Raw genomic sequence first — 27384 nt, 5'->3', positions numbered from 1 at the left:
CTCCCCTTCCTCCCTACACCTAGCTCCCTCATCTGTAGTAACTCAGCAGGTCTTTTAGATTACCAGCTCTGATACCACCAAAGGCATCCCTAAGGTTGTTAAATCTAGGTTCATGTAGCAAGGGCGGTAGCCTCACAGCAAGGGGTTAATAGCCTTATCCCTGGAAAAATGTTAGAGCAGGAGAAGGCATCTGTCCGAAGAGTTTAGAAGAACAACCTAACACCAGTTAATCATTAAAGAAGCCCTAACAACAACAACAAAAAAACAACAACTGTCCATTTTCTGTGTTATGACTGAAAACCAATGTGGCTAACTCAACATTAGTTTGACAAATATATATTTGCATGCTGTATTCAGGGAAGAACAGTTAGCAAGAGAATTTAGATTCTGCTCTCACTGGTATTGAGGTTGACTCCCTTTAATGTTATCGAAGTAATATGCTTAAAAAATATGTCCAGAGTAATTTTAAAAAGCTTTGAAAGAAATGAAAAGATCATTTAATCACCTGGCTGTGTTGTCTACATAATACTCAGCAGTTTAATTTCTTGCTTTTTAGTCAGATGATTTGAATCAGATTCTAACGGTAGAGCAAAACTAGTCAATGGAAAGATGCATTTATCTGATTCAAATAATGGGTGAAGACCGGTAAGCCTGGGTGCTTTAGGTTTCTGGGCATATTTTTATAGGAATGCTCAGAACATTCCTGGTACCACCCTCGTTGATTCACCTAAGAGTAAAACTTATTTCACAGCTTGAATGGGTAATTCTTTAGGTGCTTGCCTAATTCCTTTTGTATTCAACTTGCTCATTTTCCCTCCTCTGCCCTGAAGCCTTAGATTTCATTCCATTTCACTGGGACATCTTCCTTCTCTGAGCTTCTTACAAAGTTACCATCTGTACCATTCTTTCGGCAAATATCCGTATGCTACTCTGCAGCCATATTTTATAATTACTCAACTCATTAACTCTTACATTATTTAACTCTTCGTGTATTTTTTCTTTTTTGAGAGAGAGAGAGCTCACGAGTGGGGGGCGGGGGGGATGGCAGAGAGGGAGAGAGAGAGTCTTAAGCAGGCTCCACGTTCAGCACATAGCCCAACACAGGGCTCAGTCTCACCACCCTGAGATCATGACCTGAGCCAAAATCAAGAGTCAGACACCTAACCAACTGAGCCACCCAGGTGGCCCTCATGTATTTTTGACCTATCAACTATATTGCAAGCTCAGTGAGAAATTGAGTCACCCAAAGTGCCTAGCACACTGACTACATGTAGGAATTCAGAAAATATCGGTAACAAAATATTTTAGTTCAAAAAGATCATGTAGGGGCGCGTGGGTGGCTCAGTTGGTTAAGCAACTGCCTTCGGCTCAGGTCATGATCCTGGAGTCCCTGGATCGAGACCCGCATCGGGCTCCCTGCTCTGCAGGGAGTCTGCTTCTCCCTCTGACCCTCCCCCTTCTCGTGTGCTCTCTCTCATTCTCTCTCTCTCAAATAAATAAATAAAATCTTAAAAAAAAAAAAAAGATCATGTAGTTCAGTATTAGCTAATTTAGGTGATGCTTTTATACTATACATGATAAACATTTTTAAATTTTTGAAATATTTTCGGGGTGCCTGGGTGGCTCAGTTGGTTAAGCGACTGCCTTAGGCTCAGGTCATGATCCTGGAGTCCCTGGATCGAGTCCCGCATCGGGCTCCCTGCTCGGCAGGGAGCCTGCTTCTCCCTCTGACCCTCCTCCCTCTCATGCTCTCTGTCTCTCATTCTCTCTCTCTCAAATAAATAAAAATTTTAAAAATCTTTAAAAAAAATTTTTTTGAAATATTTTCTACAGAACTGTAAAATACTCAACTTTTGCCCTCTTTTTCCTCCTCCATACTTCCTTGTTTGCCCAACACCCCTGCACACAGAGATACATGCCTTTACCATCCTCTTCCAACAGATCTTCTTAGGATAATCCAAGTCCACTTTTGTCAGAAAGAACTAGAAATAGAAAGTGTGTTCATAGTAAGGTTTTAGTATCAATATATTTATAGATTCATTATTCCTGTCCACCACAGGAATACTTGCATTTTATTTTATTTATTTTTTTTTTTTTAAAGATTTTATTTATTTATGTGAGACAGAGAGAATGAGAGAGAGAGAGCACATGAGAGGAGGGAGGGTCAGAGGGAGAAGCAGACTCCCCGCCGAGCAGGGAGCCCGATGCGGGACTCGATCCAGGGACTCCAGGATCATGACCTGAGCCGAAAGCAGTCGCTTAACCAACTGAGCCACCCAGGCGCCCAGGAATACTTGCATTTTAAAAGAGGTCTGACTAGAAGGAAAGAAGGACCAATAGCTATTCCAAAGAAATCAATTATCAATGATAATCACAAGTGTGACTCTCTGGTGAGCAAAATATATGTAGGGTAGGCGGTCTTCTCCCAAACCCTTTATATCACACTTCATAGCAAAATGACCATTCCTCTCACTTGTAAGTTTATACGTGGCTCCAAAATCCTCATGCATAGTCAGAATCCAAGACAGTCAATCTTTTTTTTTTTTTTAAAGATTTTATTTATTTATTTGACAGAGAGAGAGATAGCGAGAGCAGGAACACAAGCAGGGGGAGTGGGAGAGGGAGAAGCAGGCTTCCCGCCGAGCAGGGAGCCCGATGCGGGACTCGATCCCAGGACCCTGGGATCATGACCTGAGCCGAAGGCAGACACTTAACGACTGAGCCACCCAGGCGCCCCAAGACAGTCAATCTTTACTGGGGAAATTTTCAGAAGGTGTTTCCATGCTACCTGGTGTTCACAACTACGGAGCTCTGTGTCTTAAAACTGATTCATGTTATTGCCAACAGGAAAGTGACATCAGAGTCAGATAAGGAAGACCAAGAGGAGGTCAAAGCCTTGGACTAACGTGATGGACACATGGGAAAGGATGGCTCACTTAGATCTTGACTTTTGAAACACCCTCTCTATGTCAGGATCATTGGGATCACTTTGTTAAAATAGACAAAGAAATAAAAGTTAAATACGCAGACTTCTAGGAATTTTACCAGTTATTGAATACTTGTGTCTACTTTACTTGATGGATACTACTGTATTTGACACCACACAATCGTCTCTCTCATCTTACACCTCTGAAACTCCTATCGGTTTTCATTGGAAGTGTATGTCCAGAACTGCTATATTTGATCTATATTATGAATATCAGATAAACAAGAAACAGGGGTTTCATATGCCCCAACTTGAGACCACTACTAAAAAATCCTGAAAAAGTTAAAGTCTTCTTGCTGTAAAAAAAAAAAAAAGTCTAAAGTCCATTTTCCAGAATTTGGTTTATTCAGTTTCTGGAACATGTCTGAAATCAGAAATTACTTCTAGTTCTGTAAATAGCTGGCTTAACATTTCTATATCTTAGACACATGTGCATGATCGTATTGCCAGCCTCCCTCATTTTCAAAGGTCATTCCCTTTGGTATGTATTTTATATATTGGAAAAGAGAAGGTTAAGTATCTATCTCTTCTGTGCTGTTTAACTGCAGCATTACCCAGGGTTGCATGCTTTGCTCCAGAGCTCTATTGAACCTCCCAGCTCCGTTGAGGACCACCGTTCACTTCACCCTTGGCCCCCACCTGCCACTCCTGGACATAACCCCCATCAGATGCAGCTCCTACCCACAGCACCCACAGAGGAGTGGGTGACCCACTGGTCAGAACTTCATCACAGGGACAAACCAAATTGCAAGGGAGGCTGGGAAATAGTCTTTAAATGGAAGATCGTCTGCCTAGTTAACGTCAGGACTCTCACTGAAAGAAGTGGACAATGGATATCAGTGGACGACTAGTAGTTTCGGCCACACACTATTTGGAGAAAAATGTTTTCAAATGAACAGAAGAAGGTAGTCAGGCCTAGAAAAGGGAAATTTACAAAATTATAAATTGGCAATCTCGTTAGCACTATGAATTCTTTATTCATAGTTTGAATAAATGAATTTATTCTTTATTATTCTATGAGTCTATGATTATTCATGTAATTATTCTATGAATTTATTCTTTATGAAGAATAAAAGGCGCCCTATCAGGGTGATATATTTGTCTGCCAGACATATATATCTCTATTGTAAAGACGGATAGAGCAGGTTATCAAAGCCTAAACTTTCAAATCATATAACTAACTCCCTTTGTTCTGATTCCATGCTCACTTGGAAATCTCTTGCCCAGAGGTAGACAATGTGCTCAACAGACTAATGCAAACATCGGTTTGCTTGACAATAATATTTCTCAATGTATAAATATATTAGTCTCTTAGATTGGGTTTGGGCTTGTCAAACTAAGGATGGGACCCTAGACCAACATAATTTTACCAAGAAAAATTCGACTGTGTAAGCCACCCAACCTTCCCCAGTGGACACCCCTCTGCATTGCCATATATAATGGTTGGTATTGCTGCAACAATCTAACAAAGTGATCTAAAACATTTATTATTGCTCACACATCTGCAGGTTAGCTGGGGGGTTGGGTTGGCTGATCTAGGCTTGGCCAGGCAGCTCTGCTTCAAGCGACAGCACCTGGGGCAAGTCTGCTTCTCACTATATGTCTGTTGATTGACTGAGGCCACTCTGCTCCGTGTGTCATCTTCTTTGGGATGTACATGGTCCAGTGGGATAGCTGAGCTATGTTCCTCTCAGACAGCAGCCGAGAAGCAAAAGAACAAACAAGGACAAGTGAGGCCTTTTCCTGTGTAGGCTCAGAAGCCTCTGACTCACTCCGTTGGCTAAACAAGTCACATAGTCAAATACAGAGACAAGGGGTGGGAGATATACTTAGTCCTTTTAGTAAGAAGAATTGCAAAGTCACACGGTAAAGGGTGTGGATACAGGACCTGCGCAGGACTGGAGTTGCAGCTGTAATCTAGTACATGAGGTTGACCACATACCTTAACAAAGGCAATGTGGACCAAGGGCCAGAGCATCAAAGGGAGAACTCAGGGCACAATTTAATTATTTGGGCCGAAGTAACATCTTCCCTAAGTTGAAGTAGGTGTTGTAATATTGGAAATACATCCTTTTCAACTGACATTAAGTAACCAGCCATCTGCACCCTCGCATGTCTATTTGCCCCATCAAACCTTCACAAAACTCTTAAGGTAACACCAAGAGTTAACTGAAACTTAGACGAAGGAATTGCCAAAGTTCCACCTAGACTTTAAATGAAGAAAAGCAGAACATCAGATGCCAACTCAGGGGCTTCCCTCTTTGTCTTGAGAACCAGGAGTTTCTAGAAAGAATGCATGTTGGATATGAGATATTCTAATTTGAGACATAAAGATGGGTTGTAAATCAGCGTGACATAAAGGTCAGTCCTCACCCCGCTGATGCTTTTTTCTTGGGTAGCAGTTCTTCCCTACAGCATCAGCTGATACTGAAATAGATTCCCCTGCCCGGGGCTATATTCATTCACTCCTCTTCCTCTAGAATTGCAGTGGCTCCAGCTGAGAACAAAACCCAGGAAGTCAGTGGTCCAGACGGGGCTTCTGCAGCCATTCACAGCAGCCTGGTTTGAGGGAAAGGCAGGGAAATCAGACCCACCTTCTGCCACTCAGTACTTCAGTTTTGGGACAGAAGGCTCACTTTATTACTTGAGCATCTTTGAAAACATTGTGTTTACCACAAGAAGCTGATGGAAACAGGAGTACTGTGGCAGTTTCGAAGAGGGAGCCCACACTGAGGGCTGAGCTGGTGAGGAAGGCTTTTCCATAGAGAGGGACCATTCTTTCCTAGGGAGGTTCCTCTCCCTTCTACCACCAGCCCAAGGCTGAACAGTCACCCCCACCTCCCAACAGGTGTCCCGCGAACGGCACGGATTATCTCCTTGCTGAGTTCAGAGACACCCTTTGGCTTCGAGTGGAGCTACTCTCTTCTCAGCCAGAACTCCAACTCAGCCACCTCCTCTGTACACTATCCACGCTGCCCCATAACTTGCCGGCCAGGGGCACACTGCCCACGTGAGCATCTTTTCTCTGTATCCGCCATTCCTTTCTCACGGGTGGCGCCGAGCGCCCGGACTGCTGCCTCCCGAGCCCCAGGGAGGTCTCAGCGCCTCGCCTCTCCCACTGGCCCACACTGCAGAGCCTAGGGCTCTGGGTGAATTTGGCCATGGCTGCGAGGAGTGGGGTGGAGATGTGGCCCTGTTTTGAGCCACAGTGCTCTCTTCATCAGAGTTCAGAGAAGCCGACTGGGATATTACTGGGCCCCGCGCCCTGGGCAAACGCAGGATCTCCGCGGGAGGCTCGGAGGAGGCGGGGACGGGAGGGGGGCGGGCAGGGAGCTGGCGCCCCTCCTCTGCTCGCTCCCCTCGGGCGGGCCAGGTCTGTGGCGCCGAGGCCGCCGGAGGAGGCCATCGGGGGCGGGCCAGCGGCGGGGCTGCCCTCCCCTCCGTGACGTCCCAGGGGGGCGGAGGACGGCGCGCTGGCTCCGCGCCCTCCCCGCCTCCACCGGGTGCCCCGTCCGTTGGTCCTCGGGAGATGCGGCTGCCGCCTTTGCATTTGCTGTGCACGCCGCTACGGGTCGGTCCGCTCCACCGCCGTGGCGCCGCGGTGTCCGAGGGCGCACCCGAGCCGGGGCCATGCAGCCGGGACTCGCGCTGCAGGCCATGCTGTTGGCCGCGCTACTGGCGGGGCCCCGGGGTGCCACCGGTCGCCTGCTAAGCGGTGAGTGCGCGTGCTGGGGCGGGGGCTGGTTCCCGGTCGGGCTCCGCAGATGCACCCACCGCACCCCAGCTGCTGCGGGCCGTCGTCAAGGCCGCCGCACCTCTTCTCTGGCCCCCTGCAGAGGCGAGGGGCGTCCTCGTCTCGGCTAGTGGACCCAGCCCTCCTGCGCCCCCTGCTTGTAGGGGTCCGTCGCCCCGCGGCTAACGGCAGCGCGGGTCGCTGCCGATCCTGGAACACTCAAAGTCTGTCCCCTCCCCAGAGTTCCGGGCGTTGGGGGGCGTAGGCTAGGTGAGGCAGTGGGCAAATCCGCCCCAGGAGGCGCCCACCTCGGCCCGCCCCGCTGAATGCGGCGCAACAGTTGCCTGGACCCCGGCGCAGGGGCAGGCTCACCAACTCTCCTCCAGCCCACGGGGGAGGTCTCCTGTTCCCGGAGACCGCGGGTACAGCGGGGGTTCTGGATCGGCTGTGCGGTGGGAACGCAGCCTGTTACTCCCGGTCTCTTCTGGGGGGAGGATGGCGGGATCCAGCTCTGGAACCAGAGCGCTTAGAGATCGAGAAAGAAGCCTAGTTAGCTCGGGACAAGCCCCGCCTGACTCAGGGGAATGACTCTCCGCTTCCTTCCTCCTGTCGTGTCACTGCAGCCTCGGACTTGGACCTCAGAGGAGGTACAGTGCTCTTGTTTCTCGCCTCTTCTATTTGTTCTGCATGTCGGGGAAAGGATGTCCGTGCCTCTTTCTCAGGTCTTCGGGGCGCAGACAGATTGGCCAAGGGGGTGGCGGAGAATGACAACATCCACTCCGTTATCCCGGCTTTCAGAGCTGATGGAAAGGATCTAAAGTGTGTTTTGGGATGGGGTGGGCTGCGAGGCGGCAGAAGGGGGGGGTGCACCTGAATTAAGCTGCCCAGATTAGGGCTGCATGGGCTTTGTCCTAGGTCGTGGGGAACAGAAGCCCCCGCCCTTCCCCTTCCTGCAAATAAGAAGAGAAAGACACTTCCTGAAGGCAGGGGAACCAGATGCGCCTCAGGCATCCTTCCAGCTCTGGCGCTCTCTGGCACTCACCCGCTGACTTGCCATGTGTGGCCAGGCTGGACCATACAGGAAACCCGTTTAAGGTGTCATGTTTTCCCTTGATAAACCAACAGTAGAAAAAAGGGGACTGCCAGTAAATTCAGCTCCACCTTATGTTATGCCCATGGCCAGACTGAAGGTACCTGGAGCTCACTTTCCTTCTGCTGCCTCATTTGGATCCCCCTTGAAGTAATCACAATAGCAGGGCTGGCCCAGGCTTCTCCCCAGGCAGCATGCCAGCGACAGCCTCCCTGGCCAGCGCCCCTCTTTCTCTCTGGAACAACGCTGTAGTGAAAATGTCTTGCGTTTTGAGGCCTCCTAATTTGCTGATGGGCCAGTCCTGTTAGAGTTCTAGCAATAGCAGAAGAATAGCAGAGAAAGGGAGAAGACACAAAACTCTTTTAACTTGTTGCTTATCGAGAATTTCCTTACAAAAGTGATAAAGGGAGCAGTAGAAACAAGACTTCACAGGAATCTCCTGGATTGTCTGCATGCGCTCTGTTCCCATTTAGCACTGAAAATGCAGTTAACTGTGTGCAGCCTTTGCCCCGGATTCTGGCCAGTGTTGGGAATGATGAATGCTCTCTGGGTCCCTGCACGGCTGCAAAACAAGTTAGGAAAACGAGAACATTCCTTGAGGGCTGGGAAGAGGTTCCCAAACCAAAATCCTTCATCCCTTTCTCTGCGGCAGCAGTTCACACCCACAGCCCACAATCTGGCTCTTGCCTTGCAGGGGACTTCCATTGTTGAAATTTGGTTTTCGCTTGTACATTTGGGTCCAGAAGTATATGCTCTGTGCTTCTGCAGGCTAGGAACTGGCGTTGTGGTTTCTGTATTCCCAGCACCTAGCACAGTGCCGGGCACAGAGTGTATACACAATACATGTTGATGGAACGGAGTTTGCACGCAGCGAGGTTTCACCCAGATGCCAGCTGGGTGGGGGAGGGGTATGTACCAGTGAACAGTTTGTCCCTCCTCAATAGAATCCCATCCATTTGACTGAGATGGTATTCAGCCCTTCCAGTGCCAGTCCGATAAGACATGTTACGTAAGCTCCCAAAGCAGCCTGAAACTGAGGCGGAGTGGGAACGGGCAGCATAGTTCAACGGTTAGGGGCTTGACTCTGTAATCAGAACCACGTGCAGGGGAGGGACACAGAGGCCTTGTTATAAAGTAGCACTGATAGCTATGTGACCTTAGCCAAATTACTTAATTTCTCTGAGCCTCAGTTTTCTCCTCTGTAAAATGGGGCATAAGCAAGAGCTACATCAGGGAATTACTATGAGAGTTCAAGGAGAGAACATATAGATATAAATGTAGAAGCCCTTAGCATAGTTCATGCCCCATGGTGAGAGTTCAGTAAACCTTATCTGTGTCTTTAGGCAAGATCAATCACAGCAGAAGACCCCATAGACCTGATGCTCTTAGCTTCTGCTTACACCACAGCCTGGGCAAAATCTCAGTCCTACTATCCAGGCAGAGGGTTCCAGGATGGAGGAGCCCACCCCCAACTTCAGAACATGTCTCTTACCTGAAGGAAGCACCAAACAGAGAAAGCTGCCTATAAACCACACTGTTCCCTGAGACTTCCTGATGAGGTGCAAGTGTTATATGTGTGTGGCTTTAAGCAGAACCATAAATCTTCAGCTACCTCTCTTTTAAAGGATAGTCAAAAATGTCTGCTTTTCAAGACCTGTAATGGAACCCAAATAAAATATGGAGTCCCTACACAATACAGGCATCAGAGTTTAAAGCACTGCATCTCCAATGCCGGAAGGGGTATTCACATGCTCTGAGAAGCTAAATGACATCATACAGTCCACGGATGAGTAATCAGGATTCCTGCCCGCGGGTAGCTTCATGGCAATGCCACCGAGCATCCCTGCCCTGGGATACTTTGGGGAGTACTGAAATAGTTTGGCTTTTTTTTTTTTTTTTTCCTCCAGGGCAGCCAGTCTGCCGGGGAGGGACACAGAGGCCTTGTTATAAAGTCATTTACTTCCACGATGCTTCTCGAAGACTGAACTTTGAGGAAGCCAACACAGCCTGCAGGAGGGATGGGGGCCAGCTCGTCAGCATTGAGTCTGAGGATGAACAGAGACTGATAGAAAAGTTCATTGAAAACCTCTTGGCGTCTGATGGTGATTTCTGGATTGGGCTCAGGAGGCGTGAGGAGAAGCAAAGCAATAGCACAGCCTGCCAGGACCTTTATGCGTGGATGGATGGCAGCACCGCAACATTCAGGTAAGTGTGGAGAACCCGCAGCAGCTCGCTCACTTGACGTGACTCAAAAAGGAGGGAGGCTGAATCCACAGTACCCGGTCAGGGGGTAAGAGGAGAAGGCCCAGCCAGGCAGAGCCCAGAGAGGATAGCACTGGCCAAAGCAGGGAGGTGAAGGTGGTCAATCAGCCTGGATCCGTGCCCACCTCATGACCCAAGAGCTCTGTCCAGGTAGATGTGGCCCAGAAGCATTGTTTTAGCAGCACGTGATGTTTGAAGTCAGGGGTTCTGGCTATACAGCCTTTTGGATTAGAACCCCAATGAGAGATTGAAGGTCTGTGGAGCTACGACTCAGACAGGGAGTGGGCCTGGATGGGCCAAAGGGGGACTTAAGGAAGCCTACATTTTGGAGGACCCTCCTAAACCCACAGCATCAGGACTCACTCATTTCACACCCCACCCTGGCACCATGGCATTGCCATTGTCCCTCCCTAAGAATTGCAGTGACATGGACAAATATCAAAAGATATCAAAGTTAAAAGGCAGACATAAGACTGGGAAAATGTAACAAATTACGGGGAAATTATCTTTTTACGATAAAGAGTTTAAGTCATTAAGACACTAAAAGCTTATGTAAGTCGATAAACTTAGAAAGATAAAGAGGCAAAAGACCTGAGCAGCTGAAAAATGGAAAATCTAACTGGTAAATGCTCACATAAAAAAAAAAGAGTTTAAACTCATTATCAATCAGAAGAATGCAGATTAAAATATATGTGTTTTACCCATTACCTTGAAGACAGCAGATCAGCATCTGTTGGAGTCTACCCATTATGCTAATCAGATCCACATCTTCCATCTACGTGCCAGGGGTGGCCCCTCCAGGGTTCTCATGGGCTTCTCTTCCTGGAAGAAACTTTAAAAAGGAAAGTTAGTAGGATGAACTTCACTCCCCATCACTCTAGCTTGTCCCAGGGCCCCAGCTGATACTCACTGACCTCCCTCCTCTACTATTCAGTCTAGAGTCCCCTCACTGTCTGCTCAGGGAGCCTCAGTGGCTGACCTTGTGGCAGCACCCAGACCTCAGCCCTGAGGAATATGAGGTCCCAGCCAGTTTGCACTTCTCAGGCTGGAGTGATTGCACTTTTCCATTTACCATCGAAATGGGGTATGTGAGGACCCACAGGAACCCAAGTAGATAACCTGGAGGCCAAACATATTTCTTCCTACCCCAAATGGGTGACAGCATAGCTCCCTCCTCCTGTGATTAGGGCCAGTTACCTCCTACAAAGATAATCACTGCTCTTCTTGCCTGTTGGTCTCTGGACACAAGGATCCCAGAGTGCCCAAGTGGCAGCCATCACTCAAGAGTTTAATAAGACTTCTCCTATACCTTCTGGTGCAAGTATTTTGCCTTTGGGTAATGGGACATCTAAAACTTACAGAGCCCAGCATTGCAGAGACAAGAAGCACAAATTCCCCAAGCGGGTCACTACTATTGATGTTAAGCCAGGCTACCCCAGTTTCCACCCAGTGGCTCCCGGACCCCAAGAGTATTCTTACTCTTGGGGACACGGGATGATACAAAGGTCATTGATTCAAAGCGTGCACTGAGTCTTGGAGGATAATGCTGCCTCCTTGCAAAGTATTGCCTCTAAGCTAGTTCTTCGGCTATGTTGTCAACAAATTTTTCCATCATTCTGTCAGGCTAGCAACTTCCAGATGGTGCAACATGTGACATGACTAGTAAAGCCCTGGCGACCAGCCTACTCCACACCTCCTCTGCTATAAAGTAGGTCCCTTGGACTGATGAGGTGTTGTTTGGGGTTCTGTGCCAGTAGATCCAATAATGGATAGTGGTGCCGCCTGAGGCCCTGAGAGGGGAAAGGCAAATCCATACCCAGACTCTGTGTCTACTCCTGTCAAGGTGAACCGTTGCCCCTTTCAGAATGGCAGGAGTCCAATGTAGTCAACTTGCTACCAAATGCCAGGTCGGTGTCCTAAGGTTGGTGTTCCTTCAGAGATTTAGCTTTGGTCTCTGTTGCTGGCAGGTTAAATGTTTGGCCGGAGCTAGATCAGCCTCGGTGAGTGGAAATGGATACTGTTGAGCTCATGCATGGGCTCCCTCCCTGCCACCACGGCTACCCTACTACGTATCTGTTGCGAGCACTGGGCGACCGACCGCAGGCTGGCTGCCATCCACTGGCCGAGTCGTTTTGTCTCCCTGGCCCTTCAGTGCCTCTTCTAGGCTAGATGCCTTCTGGTGGGTTTAACATGTGATAGATCCTCATACTTTCTGCCTGTTCCCATACATCTATTCACATCACATCACTCTATCCAAGAGTTCTCCATCCCCAATCTTCTTCTCTTTCTCCTTTTAGACTCCTGATCAGCTGGCCAAGCTCTTGCTTTACCCCGGAGTCCTTATGTATTCTAACCTCCGGGAACTTCTCGTTCCATGCGAGGCAGTTAACTAGGCATACCATCTAAGCTGCAGCCCTGGGGAAGATGTCCTCTTACCCCTTGATCTTTCAAGGCCAACTCTGAGTGCGGTCAGAGTGCAGTTGCTGTCCAGTGGAGCTGTACTCCCATCCTTGGCTGACCTGTCCATGAACCGAACTCGGGCAGCCTCTGTCAGCCAGTCATAAGGGATTGATTCCCTTATGCAGGGATAGGTGTAAACTGAGGGAGAGGCCTTGGAATGACAGTGGGAGATGCCATGGCGGTTTGCTCTGCCTGCTCATCCAGTGCTCTTTGGTCCTGGATCTACCTCTTCCATCTTAGAATGGATCGCTTCTGGGCCTGCCCAGCCGGGGACCAGGTGGGTCTGACAGTACCGTACTCACGATGGGCAAGCTGGATCACACAGTCTCTTGGTGCTTCTTGCCTAGTAGCAAGCCAGGAGTTGTGCTGCAAAAGGTGATTATTTCTCAGCTACAGATGACATGACCTTGCTGTAGACTCCTAGGGGTCTACATTGCGATTCCGTCATTGGGGCTTGCCACAAATTCTCTATGGCATTATTTTTCCCATCACTGATACCTCTACTTATAGGATCTGCTAGATCATATGGCCCAACTGGCAAATCTGCTTATACCACAGCCTAGAACCTGCTTCAGGGTCCTTTTTAGCTCTGGACCTCACTCAAAGCTGGCTGTCCTTCATGTCAACTGCTATGTGGGCCAGAGCAGCATCCCCAAGTGTGAAATAGGCTGCCTCTAGAACCCAGACAGGCCTACTAGGTGCTATGCATCCTTCTTCACATCACTGTAAGATGCTTCAAGATGCAATATTTGTCCTTTAATATGAAAGGGATGTTCTGGCGTTCCCTAGATCACTAGAAACTGACATCTCTGACCCCTGGACGCATGAGTGTCTTACTTAGCTTACCTGGTTCAATAGCATGTCAGAAATAGAGCAGACCAGTGTGATTTTCTGCAAGATGTCTAGGTAGTCCAGGTCTCCTCATACCACATTATGACGGAGAGTTTGAAAATTAGTATAGGCCTGAGGCAAGACCATAAATGTATATTGTCCATTCCAAATGAATGCAAACTGTTTCTGATTCTCATTCTGATGGAAAATACTGTGTTCACCGGATCTGCACATTAAGTAGCCAAGGGCCTGTTAACCTGCTCTAGCAAAGATACCTCACATGGCACAGCAGCTGTAACTTCTACTTAGCTGTGTTTATGCTACTCTAGTATCATCCTTCACGATCTGCCCGGTTTTTGCAGGAGCCAGACCAGTGAACTAACTAGAGACATGATGGAGACTACCCCGCCCCCAGCATTCTCTAGCTCTTCAAGGGTGGTAGTATTTTCTGTCATCTTCCCCTGGATAAGATACTGGTTTTTTATTTATTACTTTGGAGAGGGTGGGGAAGAGTGCAGTTTCAGAAACTTGCACTCGACCTAGTCCACTATTGTAGCTCTTATCTCATAGGCTAAAGAACCAATGTGGGACTATACCAACTACCAAATATGGCTGTTCAAGCCATGTGTCTGGGGACTGGGGAAATGACCACTGGATGGGTCCCACCATGAGATGGTCCTGGGGCAGAACTCCCTTTACTACCTGGCCTCAATATGCCCCTGCTCTAATGGGTAGCCTTGATGACATTTCAAGTCTTCGAATATCAATGTCACCTTGCATCCTGTGCCCAACAGTTCTTATTATATTTGGATATTCCCCTTCCCCCAGTGCATGGATACTCTACTAAGTGGCCATAGGTCCCTTTGGGAGAACAGGAAAAATTATTACCATGTGCACAACTGTGGCGTTGCAGGGTCCTTCCTCCTGAGAACCTGGCCTCCTCTTCTCTCAGTGAGTTCCAAGCCTGAGAGCTGGCTTGAGTCCACGAACTAGGTGCCAGGCATAAGATTCCATCCATTCTATCATCTGTGAAATGAAATAACATAAAGCCATAAGGTCATTGGGGAAGAGATCAAGGCAAGTCAAGGTAGGAGGTCCACCACCTGGGTTGGAAAATGGCCTGGAGGTAAATAATGGGTCAGAGCCCAGCCTAAGTCAGGGCCCCCAGCTGTCCAGGCACAGCATCCAAGCAGTGTTGCAAGTTCAGTTATTGTCCAGGCAAGTTCAACCCAGCGGGTGCAGCAGAGGATCTTCTCTTTGGTAGATGGTAACACAGCACCCAAGCAGAGCCATACTGAGGTGCTACAAGGGGACCTGTCTCTCAGCTGCCTCCTAAGAAGGGGCTCTGACAAGATCTAGGCAGAGCAGCAGGACCCAGCTAAATAATCTGAGCATCAGGGCAAGATCTGGGTCTCAGAAGGAAGCAGCTAAGGTGGGTAACCGTAACCACGCAGACTATGAAGCCCAGCCTCGAGTCAGTGCGTGCAGTGAGTGCTCACAGCATTTAGACCCTCTATGGACTCCAAGGCCTTACCCTGGCATCATTATATCCAACTGGGTGGTAGCACCATTTAATACCAAGTATCACTGGATAGTGGAGCTCAGGCTACTAATGCACCCCATCCAGGAGCAAGGAAGACAAAGACAAGAAGTTTGGCCACAGAGGCAGAAGGAAGGGCTCATCTGCCTGAGGAAGTGGAAACAACTTAAAAACTGAAAAAGACTATGTGGGCCTTCTGCTCTTGTCCCCACCCCCTCACCTGCTTTGACAGCTTCTACATTCTGGAAAGTCTTGCTCAGATGCTTGCATTTTCCATTTACTTCCCGGGGCTAGAAAGGCAGTTGTGACGGTTGAAAAGCACAGAGAGATTTGAGCAGGGCAAGCTCTGGCTGAGATAAGCCATGCCTCTTCTCAGTGCATCTGATTTCTAAAACAAAGAGAAACAGAAGCCAGTTAGCAAAAAGCAAGGAAGAAATAAGATCATCCAGACTGGCCCTGCTAGCTGCTTTTTCTCATAATTACTTTGCAGATATCATATGGTAATATATTCCTCCCTACAAAGAGGTTGTGGTAAATGTCAGATGATTGATCTCGATGTCCACATGAGAAAGCACATGGTTCCACTTATTGGCAGGACTCCAATTCCTGCCTCTCTCTGTATTGTCTTCTGAAGCAGAATCCTAAGTTCGTGGCTCAACGGAACTTGATGGGCAAACAAAGGTTTTGAAGTCTTGGGGTTTCCTCCTCCAGTGGTCTCCATTGTTGACCCCTTCCCTACAGGAACTGGTATGTGGATGAGCCTTCGTGTGGCAGCGAGGTCTGCGTGGTCATGTACCATCAGCCGTCCGCACCTGCTGGCGTCGGGGGCCCCTACACGTTCCGGTGGAATGATGACCGATGCAACATGAAGAACAATTTCGTTTGCAAATATTCCGATGGTAATGAATCCCTTCCCAAGTTACATGGCTGAATTCTCAACTTCCTCTCTTACTTCATAAGCAGCTGCTAGTTCCCAGAATTTGTTACATGGTCTCTGAGAAAGCTTGTTGCAAATGCTAGCCATGTTAAACACTGGCGAATGCAGTGACAGTTCCTCACTGAGGAGTACTCCTAGCCAGGGAGGGGAGTGTCCGATGCCAAGAGAAGGGATGAAGAAAAGAAAGGGTCTAATTTATGTATGACAAAGCGAGAATTATGAGAAGCACGAGGAACAAAAATCCCTCTAAGTGGACAATCACAAGTTCTTATTCTTTCCACATGGGAGGTTGACTGTAGGAACTTAGAAAAAAGAAGAAATTTGAAAGGGAGATGGCCATTGTTCCTGGGTCTTCTAACAGCCACATGACATGATCTTCCGGGGCTTTAAGGAGACAGCATAACGACCAGTGGAGGTAGATGATGGAGTACCCTGATTTCACTGGCATCACCTTGAGGAGCAGGCTTAAACCACCCTCTAGCTCTGCCTTGTAAATTCAACTGGCATTTGCTTCTAGATCTGTTAGGTGTTTTGAATTGGCTGCAAGCCTGCAGTCTCACTCTGCTGGGGGTTCCCAAACTCCTCCCTCCTAACTGACTTAGATCTAAACTTGAAGTGAATTGAATTTTGATCTGTCCCTGAAGTTTCTCAGATCCCCGAAGCCACCTGATAGGTCCAAGTCCTGCACCGTTTCCTGGCCAGAATAGAATGAGTTGGTAGTTATATCTAGTTAAAGACTAAGTAGTCCTAAAATTGTTTGAATTTAACTATGTTTTTGCTGTGATTTTTGCTGCTACAAGGTGTTTTCCCCACCCCCTCCTTCATCCTTACCCTGTGCGCTCTGTGAAGTTGCCCAAGAGCTCTTAACTGCTGTTCCCTGTGCTTGGAATATTCCTACCCTTTCTCAGACAACTCATTCTCACCTTTGGGGTTTACGCTGAACATCAGCTTTTCTCATAACACAGCTAAGTGCAACAGGTGATTGTGGATTTGAACCTGGACAATGATGATGATTTTCTATAAAGGGCAGTATTAGGACGATTGGCAGAATTTGAATAAGGTCTGTAGATTAGACCCTGATAGACCTGTAATAGACTATCAGTGTTGATTTCTTGGTTCTGATCACTCTACTGTGGTTACATAAGAGGCTGCCCCCCCCCCCAACTTTTTAAAAACATACTGAAGTAATTAGAAGTAAAGAGTAACCATGTCTGCAACTTATTCTCAGAAAAAAAGTTACACATGTGTCTGTATGTGTTTTTCGTACATATGTGGGTATATACATAGATATAATTAAAAATATAGATCCGTAGACATAAATATATATATATAGAGAGAGAGACAGAATAAATAAATGAAATCTGATAAAATCGTGACCTTTGGGTGAGGATATATGGGCACTCTTCGTACTCTTTTAGCAAATTTTCATAAATCTGGAATTTTTCAAAATAAGAAGTTAAAAAAATTCTTTTGGGAAACCTTCCAGGGGCCCCTCAAAAGCAAGTTAGGTTTTCCTCCTAGGAGGATTTTAGCACCTCACACACACAGTACTTTAACTGCCTGTTTATAAGTTTGTCCCTTTCACTACATGGCTGGTGTAAGGTCTAAAGACATATGTGTTTGACCAGTTAATCCCTGCACTTGATGGGCGAGGGGGAGGGTCATCCAGTGCAGTTCCAACAGGATGGCCCACCATCTATTATGCCAGATAATAGCATATATAACGTCTAAAACTGGACTTGACAACATGACCACATAGAGTAGGTGCATGCTAGCCAGACCTGAACCCTTGCTTACTTCTAGGGTCTGCTAAAGGCGTAGATGTCTTCAGTGAAAATCAAAGACAAATCAGCTGAGGCAACGTATCGCAGATGCTTTGCAGGGACTAATGGAAATGCTGCATTAATGTGCCGTGTTTAATGCACTTTTGCACAGTGGATTGAACCATGGAGGGACAAGAAAAGGAACAGGTCATGTCATGTTATTGAATATACTACGTATATAATGGAATATCACAAAATTACTATTTGTTAATATTGTCCTGTATTTCCATATGTTATGGCCATCCTGTAGAGTCTAAGAGCCAGAGAGAGCTGGAACTGTTCTCATTTGCTCTTTTATCACCACAACCTAGCACAGTTTTTGTCTCCTCACAATTTTAATTGTCACTTGAATTTATTGGGTTCAAATTCCAGCTCAGCTACTCACTAGCTGTGAGATTTAGACAAGTTATTTAATCTCCTGGTACCTCGGATACATGGCGTACAAAATCACCAGAATAATAGCAACTACCTCATAAGGCTGTTAGCAGGGTAAATCGTGTTTGTTTTTATAAAACACTTAGAACATGATGATGTTTCTATCATATAGAAGGCACTCTACAGGTGGGGCTTTTAAAAATGAATAAATAGATTTGCATCACTTTTGTGTACTTGCGTTCACATGCACACACACACACACACACTCTCTCTCTCTCTCTCTCTCATGGGAAGAGGATTAAAAGTTTCCTTCAGAAGCTTCAGAATAGCCTTGGCATTCTGGCCTTAGGACTGTGAATTCCAAAATCATGCCCTTTAAGGACCCCATCCCTATGAATCCCAGAGCACCTGATGAGCATGAGAGATTTTCTACCAGTACCTTAGGGGGACACACTCCCAGCCTAAGGTAAAAACATTCAATGTAGATTATTTGTGCAGCCTGATTTTCCTGAGGCTCTTTGAGATATTTAAAAGGACTTGGGTTCTAGATCACCAGTGTCTGCCTTGGGGCTCGCGGCGGTCTGCTTCCCTGCCCCCAACCACAATCACGTCCACTCCTGGGAGATCAGTGTTTGTTACTCTCTAAAACATCCCCAGCGGGAATTGTTAAAATGTCTTTGATTGCTTTAAAATAATCCAGGCCTGAGTGTAGCTGGGAAGGGGTAGGGATTACTTTTGAAACTAGATTAGCCATATGTTGATAAGGGTTGAAGCTGAGTGATGGTACATGGGGGTTCATTCTACCACTCTTTCTATTTTTGTGTATATTTGGAAATTCCCGCATTTAAAATTTTAAAATACTTTTTTTTAAAGATTTTATTTATTTCTTTGACAGAGAGAGACAGAGAGCACAAACAGGCAGAGAGAGAGGGAGAAGCAGAATCCCCACCGAGCAGGGACCCCGACGTGGGGCTCGATCCCAGGACTCCGGGATCATGACCTGAGCTGAAGGCAGCCGATCAACCAATTGAGCCACTCAGGCGCCCCTAAAATTTTAAAATACTTTTTAAAAAAATACCCAGGTAAAGCTGGGGGAAGGCTAGTCTTGCTGCAAAATTTCTTTGACTTACTAACCCAGATCTTGGCATCTAGTAACACTAAATAAAGTTTATCAGATGACTGAATGAGTAAATAAGTGGATGCCATGATCTGGCCAATTTCATCCAGATGGCATGGAAATTTAGTTACTATTTTCATATTTGTTTCTTTCTGCCACAGAGAAACCAACAGCTCCTTCTACAAAGCCTGGAGGTAAGCCTATCGTTTGAGATTTGGGTTAATTTGGGCTGTTTCCCAGGCCCCTTTCATGGGTTTAGAACCATGTGTTGTTCTTTAGACCAGATTTTCCAACAGGAAGAGGGCTGGTGTGAAGTCAGACTATTTAGAGAGGTGTATGCCACACCCAGCCCTGTCAAGTAGTTCATTAATCTCTCTCTCCGGTATTGCCCATTTCTCCCAAAGCTGAAAAGCAACAACCACAAATTCAGTTTGGGAAGTGACTTGTCATTATTGACAGTATGAAGGGAATAATTCAGTCTAATGAGACAAGAAGTGAGCCACGTGGCTCATTTATGGTCCTAGAAGTGAGTCATCGGCCCTGCCCTTTAGCACTTCTGCAATTCTGTATGCCTTGACACCAGCCACCTGCTGTCTGTTTCAGTACAGGATTCTTGGCAGCAAAACTCTCACCAGGAAGATGAAGACAATTAAACCTGTAGGCCAGCAAATTCAACCCTTTACTTTTCTATGTTTATAAATGGCCTCAGTCAAATTGCTACTGCTTTTTGGCATCCCCCCTACAACCTGGTGGGACCTCAGAGACTATGGATTGTGAGGCCTTCCCCCGGTTCTCAAGTCCATGTGTCTGTTTCCAGATGAAGGAACAGGGCCAGCAACACCCATGCTTCCGGAAGACACGGGAAAAGAAGATGCCAGAGAGACATTTAAAGGAAATGACGGTATGGACAGAACTCTCCTGGGGAAAATAGATGATGGGACTCTCTTGATCACAAATTACCCAAGGTTATATTTTCTACTTTGTTCTTTTCTCAGCTACTTAAAAAACAAACTAGACAGGGCATCTGAGACTTTGCAGAAAGTGCCTACGGTGCTGGGGTTGGTCAGGGAAGCGCCTGGGGAGAGTAGACTGGCCAGGAGGTGAAATGCCTGCATGAGGATGTGGGGGGGGGTACAATACCCAGCAGTTGTGGGGTGGGAGTGTGGTCCTGCAGGAGCAGAAGGCAGGATGCAGAATGCATGATGTCCGTGCTTGATATTCACTTGTGGAAAAAGATAAAGGAGATGGGCAAAAACATTTTACAGTTCAAATCATAAAGGATCAAAGAAAATGGGGTGATAAATTGGAGTGCTAATGGAATTTCAGCCTCGAACCTCCCACCTTGGATGTTAAGAGGGAGATCTGGGTTTGTGTCACTGGCCATCAAAAAAGCACACCATTTCTCTGTGCTGTAGTGTCCTCTTTTGCGTGACGGAAGTAATGCTGCATTTCTCACCTGTCTGAGAGCGTCACCGTGCCCCTGAAATGAACTAGGATATTGTAATACTGCATTTCAGTTCTGACACCAGCCACCCCAACTTAGGGCAGATCCCACAGGTGAAGGGCTCCGTCCCCCACAAGTCTGCCCTCCCTGCAGACATCAGTCACAAGTTCAGGGGTCCCCAGGCCACTCCCACTTCTGATAAACTGGCTACAAATCCAGAGGATGCCCACGACCCTCTCAGTTTTGATAACTCACAAAATGGCTCACAGAATTCAGGAAAACACTATACTTAGGACTGCATTTTATTGTAAAGGATCCAAATCAGGAGCAGCCAGCTGAGGAAATAGATTGGGTAAGGTCCAGGAAGGTCCCATATCAGGATGCATAATCACCCTCCTGGCACATCTGGTTCACCAACCAGAAAGCTCCATTGAACTTTGGTGTGCAGAGACTTTATGGAGGTGTTATTACATAGGCATGATTGATTTGGTCATTGGCCATATAATTGAACTCAATCTCTAGGGCCCCCCTCAACCATCCTGAGACCCCACCCATCCCCCTCCTGTGACATCTCATTGGCATAAACTCTGACGTGGTCTGAGGGACTCATGAATAACAGAGTTACTCCTATTACCCAAGAAATTCCAAAGATTTAGAGTCTCTCTTCCAGGAACTGAGGACAAAGGCCAGTCAAATTTTTTTTACTATACAACAGGTAAAACATGTTGAAAATGCTTTGAAAAAAGTACAAAGTGCTGTGTAGAGATGTGTGGCGTTTTCATTGCTCATTGTTATCATGGTGGCATTTAAAGTGGGTTTTGTTTTGGGCCCTTTTTGTGTGTGTGTGTGGTTGTCAGGTTTGCAGTCTCACAGGAAAACAAAGCAACAGCTTCTAGAAGGTTGGGAACTTTGGACCAGTGGGAGTAAGACAGGGGTCAGTCGCCAGTCCCTGATTCTTCCTAAAGGCCCATGACAGAAAATTCCTTGGTTCTCAGTCTTAAAGGACAGGAAAGGTCAGGATAGCAGGCCTCTGAATGCCCTCCACAGTCACTGCTCTTGGCCCCAACTGGATCCAATTAGGTTTAGTCAGATTTGTTGGGAAGGTTACAATCTGATTCATGTGCTTCATGTGACCTTCTCTTTCCTAATAATAGCACTGAGACTTGCTTCCCTCTCCCTCCCTCTCTCTTCCCAACCCCACCTTGGGAACTACCATTTCTGTCCATAGAGCCGAAGATATCAACGCTGCCCAAGCAGCCCCTTTGTTAAGGGAGAGCAAGGCAAGAAAAGAGAATCTCTTTCCTCTGGAGAAAAAAAATGTGATTAAAACAGTGCCCTTCTGATATTGTAAGAAACTCCAACATGTAAACTGCTTTCCTCTATTACTTAGGGTCATAGGACAGGTAGAAAATGCTCACTCACTGAAACTAGAAGGCTTTGCTAACCGGCTAACTCTATACGTATCTCCTTCCGGGAAGATGCTCTTTGCAATGCTCTGTGTTGATTATGCTTTTTGAAGCCTGTTCTGAAGTTCATAAAAGCATCATTAATGCTGATAATAACACGTTTTGCTTTGTTTTTTTTCCAGAAGCTGCCTTGAATCTTGCTTACATTCTGATCCCCAGCACCGTCCTTCTCCTTGTGGTCATCACGGTTGTGTTTTGGGTTTGCATCTATAGAAGGAGGCAAGTAAAACCTTCATTTTGTAAACCTGTGTATCTTCTGGACTCTTGGAGACTTAGACATTGCGCTGTTTGCTTCCTGAAAAGCCACAGCGGTCCAAGAGAATTACCATTGCAGATTTGAGAGTAAATTCTCTGATGGCCTCCGGACATTCAGAAGTACTAAGCATTTGTGCTTAGTTGTGATTAAGAAAGTGATCTTATAGTCTTTAATTTTTGTGTGTGAAAGGTTTCAAATGACTTGAGGGGTGAAACGGGTATTCACCTCCTTGGTAGCCACACATCGCTCAGCAAAGTGCCTTCGTGAATGTATGCTCTCTCTCCAAAAATGTTTGTTAGTTGGGTGAAGGAGTAAATAGTGAGCCATTGAAAAATGACTGTCCCAAAGCCTTCTGGCAAACATCTGAAACAGAATCCCTTTATTCAAAATGAAATAGCTGAAGCCTTTTAGTTGACTTTGCTTTTAATTGAATATACAATTATAGATTGCTACAAAATAGCTACACTAAGTGGCCTAGAGCATCTCTATTTATGAATCGTGTGCCACCATTTTTGAGGTTCCCGTAGCTCTTCTCAGTTGCCTTTTTATTCCCCAGCATCATGCCATACATAGAAGAAGGCTGGTCTGCCCATTTTACAACAGGAAAACTGAGTTTCAGTTTAAGATTCGACTCTCTTTGGTGACCATTTTATGGTGAATTAGTAAGATTTCAATGCACAGTTGACCCTGGAACAACATGGGTTTGAACTGTGTGGGTCCACTTATACATGTTTTGGGTATTTTTCAATAAATACAGTACAGGACTGTAAATGTCTTTGCTCTTCTTTATGACTTTCTTAATAACTTTTTCTTTTCTCTCACTTACTTTATTGTAAGGATACATACAGCATATAATATGTATAACATGCAAAATATGTGTTAGGCTTCCAGTCAGCAGCAGGCTATGAATGCTTCAGTTTGGGGTCAAAGTTACATGCAGATTTTCAACTGCACAGGGGCTTGGTACCTGTAATCCCCTCATTGTTCAAGGGTCAACAGTAGAACCTGCTTCATTTAATAATATCTTCCTTATAGGATTATTAGAAGAATTAAAACAGTTAATTCATGCAGAATGGGCATATAGTAAGCACTCAAAAATGTTAGCTCTTACTATGATCCTTTTTATTAGTTAATTAATTTTGATCTAAAAATAGAATTCAATTTAAAAATTAGTAATATATTTCCCAACTACTTACTCTGCCGGGTTTTTTTTGTTGTTTTTGTTTGTTTGTTTGTTTTCATTTTGTAGTCTATTTAGCACCTCACCAGGATTTGTGAATTGTGACTCTGAAGCTGGAGTCTATCTCAAGGGTTTTTAACCTTCTTGTGCTACAGACCTCTATAGCAGCTGGGTAAAGCCTCTGGATCCCTTCTCAGAACAATATCTCTAAATATATAAAATAAAATATATTGGATTGCAAGGGAAGCAATTGTACTGATATAACAATTTAGCAAAATATTTCCAAAACATGAATGTGATTCAGTAATACACGTGTTTCTTTATTAATGCTTCTTTATTTAGTGGTAGGTATAATCAGCATAATTTTGAAGTAGAGATGAGTATAGAATATTTTAAGGCATCTATGATAACTGTGATGTGATATGAAAATATCCGTGATTCTGTTGGTGATCAAGTCAAAGATATTACTAATTCTACTCTGATTTATTGCCTACATTTAGAATGGAAGGACAGGCTAACTTTCACTTGGAGATGAGTTTTTTTAAAATGTGATATTTTTTCCCCATCCAATTCTATCCATGGATGCTCTGGGAGCTCTGGGGATCCCAGGACAACTACCTCTGTTCTATGCTGGGGCAGCAGTGAATGGTAGATAGGCAATCACTTTCCTGTTTTGGTACCCTACCTCACCCCGGAGCCTTGACCCAGATGTTTCCACAGGTGAGAAGTGCAGTGTAGTGATTGCCCAGGATGACTTCCTCCTGCCCGAGTGGGAGACACGGGGATATTCTCAATCCCCCCCATCAAAAGTACTCAGCCCCAGTTTTCTTTCCTCCTAGGAAACGGGAGCAGCCAGACCTCAGCACAAAGGAGCAGCACACCCTCTGGCCCTCTCCTCACCACGGGGACAGCCCAGACCTAGAGGTTTACAACATCATCCGAAAACAAAGTGAAGCCGATTTAGCTGAGACCCGGCCAGACCTGAAGAACATTTCATTCCGAGTGTGTTCGGGCGAAGTCGCTCCCGATGACATGTCTTGTGACTATGACAACATAGCTGTGAACCCCTCCGAAAGTGGATTCGTGACTCTGGCGAGCATGGAGAGTGGCTTTGTGACCAATGACATTTATGAGTTCTCCCCGGACCGAACTGGGAGGAGCAAGGAGTCTGGGTGGGTGGAAAATGAAATCTATGGTTATTAGGACACATGAGAAACGCTTGAACAAACGGGAACGGGGAAGAAAAGAGGAGGCAGCTTCTCCTGTTTTCTATGAGGAAAAGACTCAGAATGTCTATGAAAATGCTCAGATCAGGTCGTGGGGTGAGCATGTGATCTCCATTAGCCCCTGTTGGATCCCTAAGTTTGGCCATATCCCTTATCCCAGCTTCTCACCCAGATCAAGCTTATGAGAAAGCACCTTGCTCGCGGTCAGGTATGTAGTAGAAAATAAATATCAATTGATGGGTTATTTCTGACTTTCAAGGGACCGTACTTTCCTTGGCAGGGATAAGGCTGTGGCTGTGGGACTCGGGAAACCCACCTCTAGGTTCTGTTTTTCTTACTCTGTACAGCAGCACGTATAATTACAAAGAGACACAAATTACAGAATCTTTGCAAAGCCCACGTCCTCTGGCATCGGGCGGGCCCGTGCATCAGCAATTCTTAGATCTGTTTTTTTCAAAGAATCAAATCAAATCAAAAGCAGGAAGCAGAATGTTAGTCTGTCTGTGTCTACAGCCCTTCCTCTGCATGTGGCCTCAGGGGACCTCTTTTTCTTTCTCCTCACATCCAAACTTGGAAATATCCAACTTGGAAATACTTTACGAACTGGAACTGAAATCCAAGTCTTGGCCTCCAGGCGTATTTGTATGTCCAGTGCTCTTTATTCTGCTTGTGTGTTCGTTCTACTGAAGCATCGACACAATATTGCTGATAATGGTAATGATTCTTCCTTTTTGTTGTAGGGAACTATTTCAAATACTTTTGGACTCGCATCCACAGAAAAGTTTCTTGGCCTAACACCTGTTGTTTACACGTTGAAGGTCTGAGGGCTCTTATTTAATATCACCAGCAAAGCCCTTCTGTCTTGTTATTTTAAGCTTTCCTCATATATCTTATTTCTTCATAGTTTGTCATTTTGCCTCTCGTGTGGAGCCCCGAACTACACAGCGTTAACTGGTCTGGGTCAGAGCAGTACCACGTGCAGTGGATTGTAATCACCGCCCAATTACCCGCCCCACTGGGGCAGAGAACAGGGTGGATGACAAACTCGTCACTTACGCCTGCTTCCAGGAAGTGTATTTTGTGGACTTACAACATTTTTTTTTTAAGATTTTATTTATTTATTTGACAGAGACAGAGAGTACAAGCAGGGGGAGCAGCAGAGGGAGAGGGAGAAGCAGCTCCCCACTGAGTGGGGCTGGGTCCCAGAACCCTGAGATCATGACCTGAGCTGAAGGCTGACGCTTAACCAACTGAGCCACCCAGGTGCCCCGACTTACAACATTTAAAGCAAAAAGAGTGACCCCATGGTCTGAAGGATTGGGTCGTTGCTCCAAAACATCGAAGTTCCCATTTTGCTTCAGATGTCCTGGCTCTATCATCTCCTTTAATCCTCCTGTGCTGCCCTCCTTGGGCCCCTATGAGGCTGCACCTCCAACAGGGTGGGGATCCTATCTGCCCTGTCAGCATCGGACCTCCTACACCCAAGACCACACCTGGCACAGACCAGACAATATTTGTTGAATGCATGAACAATTCATTCTTCAGATCGATGTAGAGTAGTATATATATATCAGCCTAAAAGTTTGTAGCACCCGTCATTCACACCCTGCCTGAGTCGGGGAGGTCAGTGGGTTATTTTAGTTTAAAAGGCATTCTTTTGGCCTAGGAAGAAGGAAGCTTATAACAAACAGAAGCTGGTAACCAAAGGGTTAATGGGACTAATAAGCACAGCTGCAACTTTTTACCCAGGCCCCTTTTATTTGCCTTTAATTTTCCCTGACTGACTTTCCTCTGGGGGGAGGTAGAGTTGAGGCTTGTCCGTTGGCCTCTTCATCTGGTCGCCTCTCAGATAAGCCCTTTCCTCACTGCTTACTCAATGTCTCAGTGATTATCTTAGCTGTGCATCAGACACACAAACTTGGGTTTGGGTACAAAGTTGGTGAACCAGCTAGGAGCTCCTTGCTCATGGTTCATTCAGCCCCCAGCCAGTAAGGGAAGTCTGGTGACCGTCCAAGCGGCTGCCTAGGCTCTTGGTCCCAGGGACGATCACAGGGGCCCCACCCCACCTGGGTACCGCCAACCTTCGGCACCAAATACAACTCCTGTGGCAAAGAACTAGTTTGGGGGCTTGGTTTGGACGGACGTCTCTTGGTGGGTCCTTCATGTGCAATCGCACTTGACCTTATTTCTTCTGTTTGGTTCATTCGGTGAAGCTCTGGCTTTTGGGAAGGAACCGATGCTCACAGAGATACCCGGGACTTCATTTGGTTTGTTTGTTGTTGCAACTTTTGGTGTCTTTGAACAAAACTAGCCGTGTTCTAATTGGGATATGGGAAATGACCATGTGATCCCCATATACAGCCCTTTGGGTTGTATTCTCTAAAATTGGGTAATTTTTTTTTTTTGCAACACTGGCCACAATATTTGTTAGACTCCTAAGAAAAATGACCAATTAATGGATCTATAAATTATAATCTCATCTTGCAATGGATTTGTTTTGTAAAAAGATGATATTTGGAAATTGGGCCTTTAAGATTTTGTTTGCATCTTGTTTGTGTATTTGTATGTGCGTCCATGTATGTTGTAAATGTGAGCTGTTTTCTCTATCTCTGGATGGTATTGCTAAATTTCATTTAGTTTGCTTAAAGGCGAACACTT

General features: G+C 46.1%; 1 protein-coding gene across 2 annotated transcripts; it reads left to right on the top strand.

The window, feature by feature from the left end:
• The first annotated feature begins 6616 nt into the window (after nucleotides 1-6616).
• On the top strand, nucleotides 6617-24973 carry LAYN (layilin). 2 transcript variants are annotated; one of them, XM_044919550.1, is made up of 8 exons: nucleotides 6617-6701; nucleotides 7343-7366; nucleotides 9717-10014; nucleotides 15644-15801; nucleotides 19316-19348; nucleotides 19972-20055; nucleotides 22187-22283; nucleotides 24340-24973. In XM_044919550.1, the coding sequence occupies exons 1-8, from the start codon at nucleotides 6617-6619 to the stop codon at nucleotides 24701-24703; spliced, it is 1143 nt and encodes a 380-aa protein (XP_044775485.1). In that variant the 3' UTR covers nucleotides 24704-24973. The 2 variants fall into 2 exon arrangements, with proteins under 2 accessions (XP_044775485.1, XP_021552292.1); XM_021696617.1 differs by lacking the exon at nucleotides 7343-7366.
• Nucleotides 24974-27384: the final 2411 nt, after the last annotated feature.

The sequence above is a fragment of the Neomonachus schauinslandi genome, chromosome 11, assembly GCF_002201575.2.
Source record: "Neomonachus schauinslandi chromosome 11, ASM220157v2, whole genome shotgun sequence".
Classification (NCBI taxonomy): domain Eukaryota; kingdom Metazoa; phylum Chordata; class Mammalia; order Carnivora; family Phocidae; genus Neomonachus; species Neomonachus schauinslandi.
The sequence above is the reverse complement of the archived record's forward strand: the minus strand, read 5'-3'. Positions and strand labels throughout refer to the sequence as shown.

Bases quoted from the DNA above. Each gene is read 5' to 3' on its own strand.
- LAYN (XM_044919550.1), top strand. From the start codon at position 6,617: ATGCAGCCGGGACTCGCGCTGCAGGCCATGCTGTTGGCCGCGCTACTG. The intron at 7,367-9,716 runs GTACAGTGCTCT...TTTTTCCTCCAG, and splicing joins GGACTTGGACCTCAGAGGAG to GGCAGCCAGTCTGCCGGGGA. The intron at 19,349-19,971 runs GTAAGCCTATCG...GTCTGTTTCCAG, and splicing joins TCCTTCTACAAAGCCTGGAG to ATGAAGGAACAGGGCCAGCA.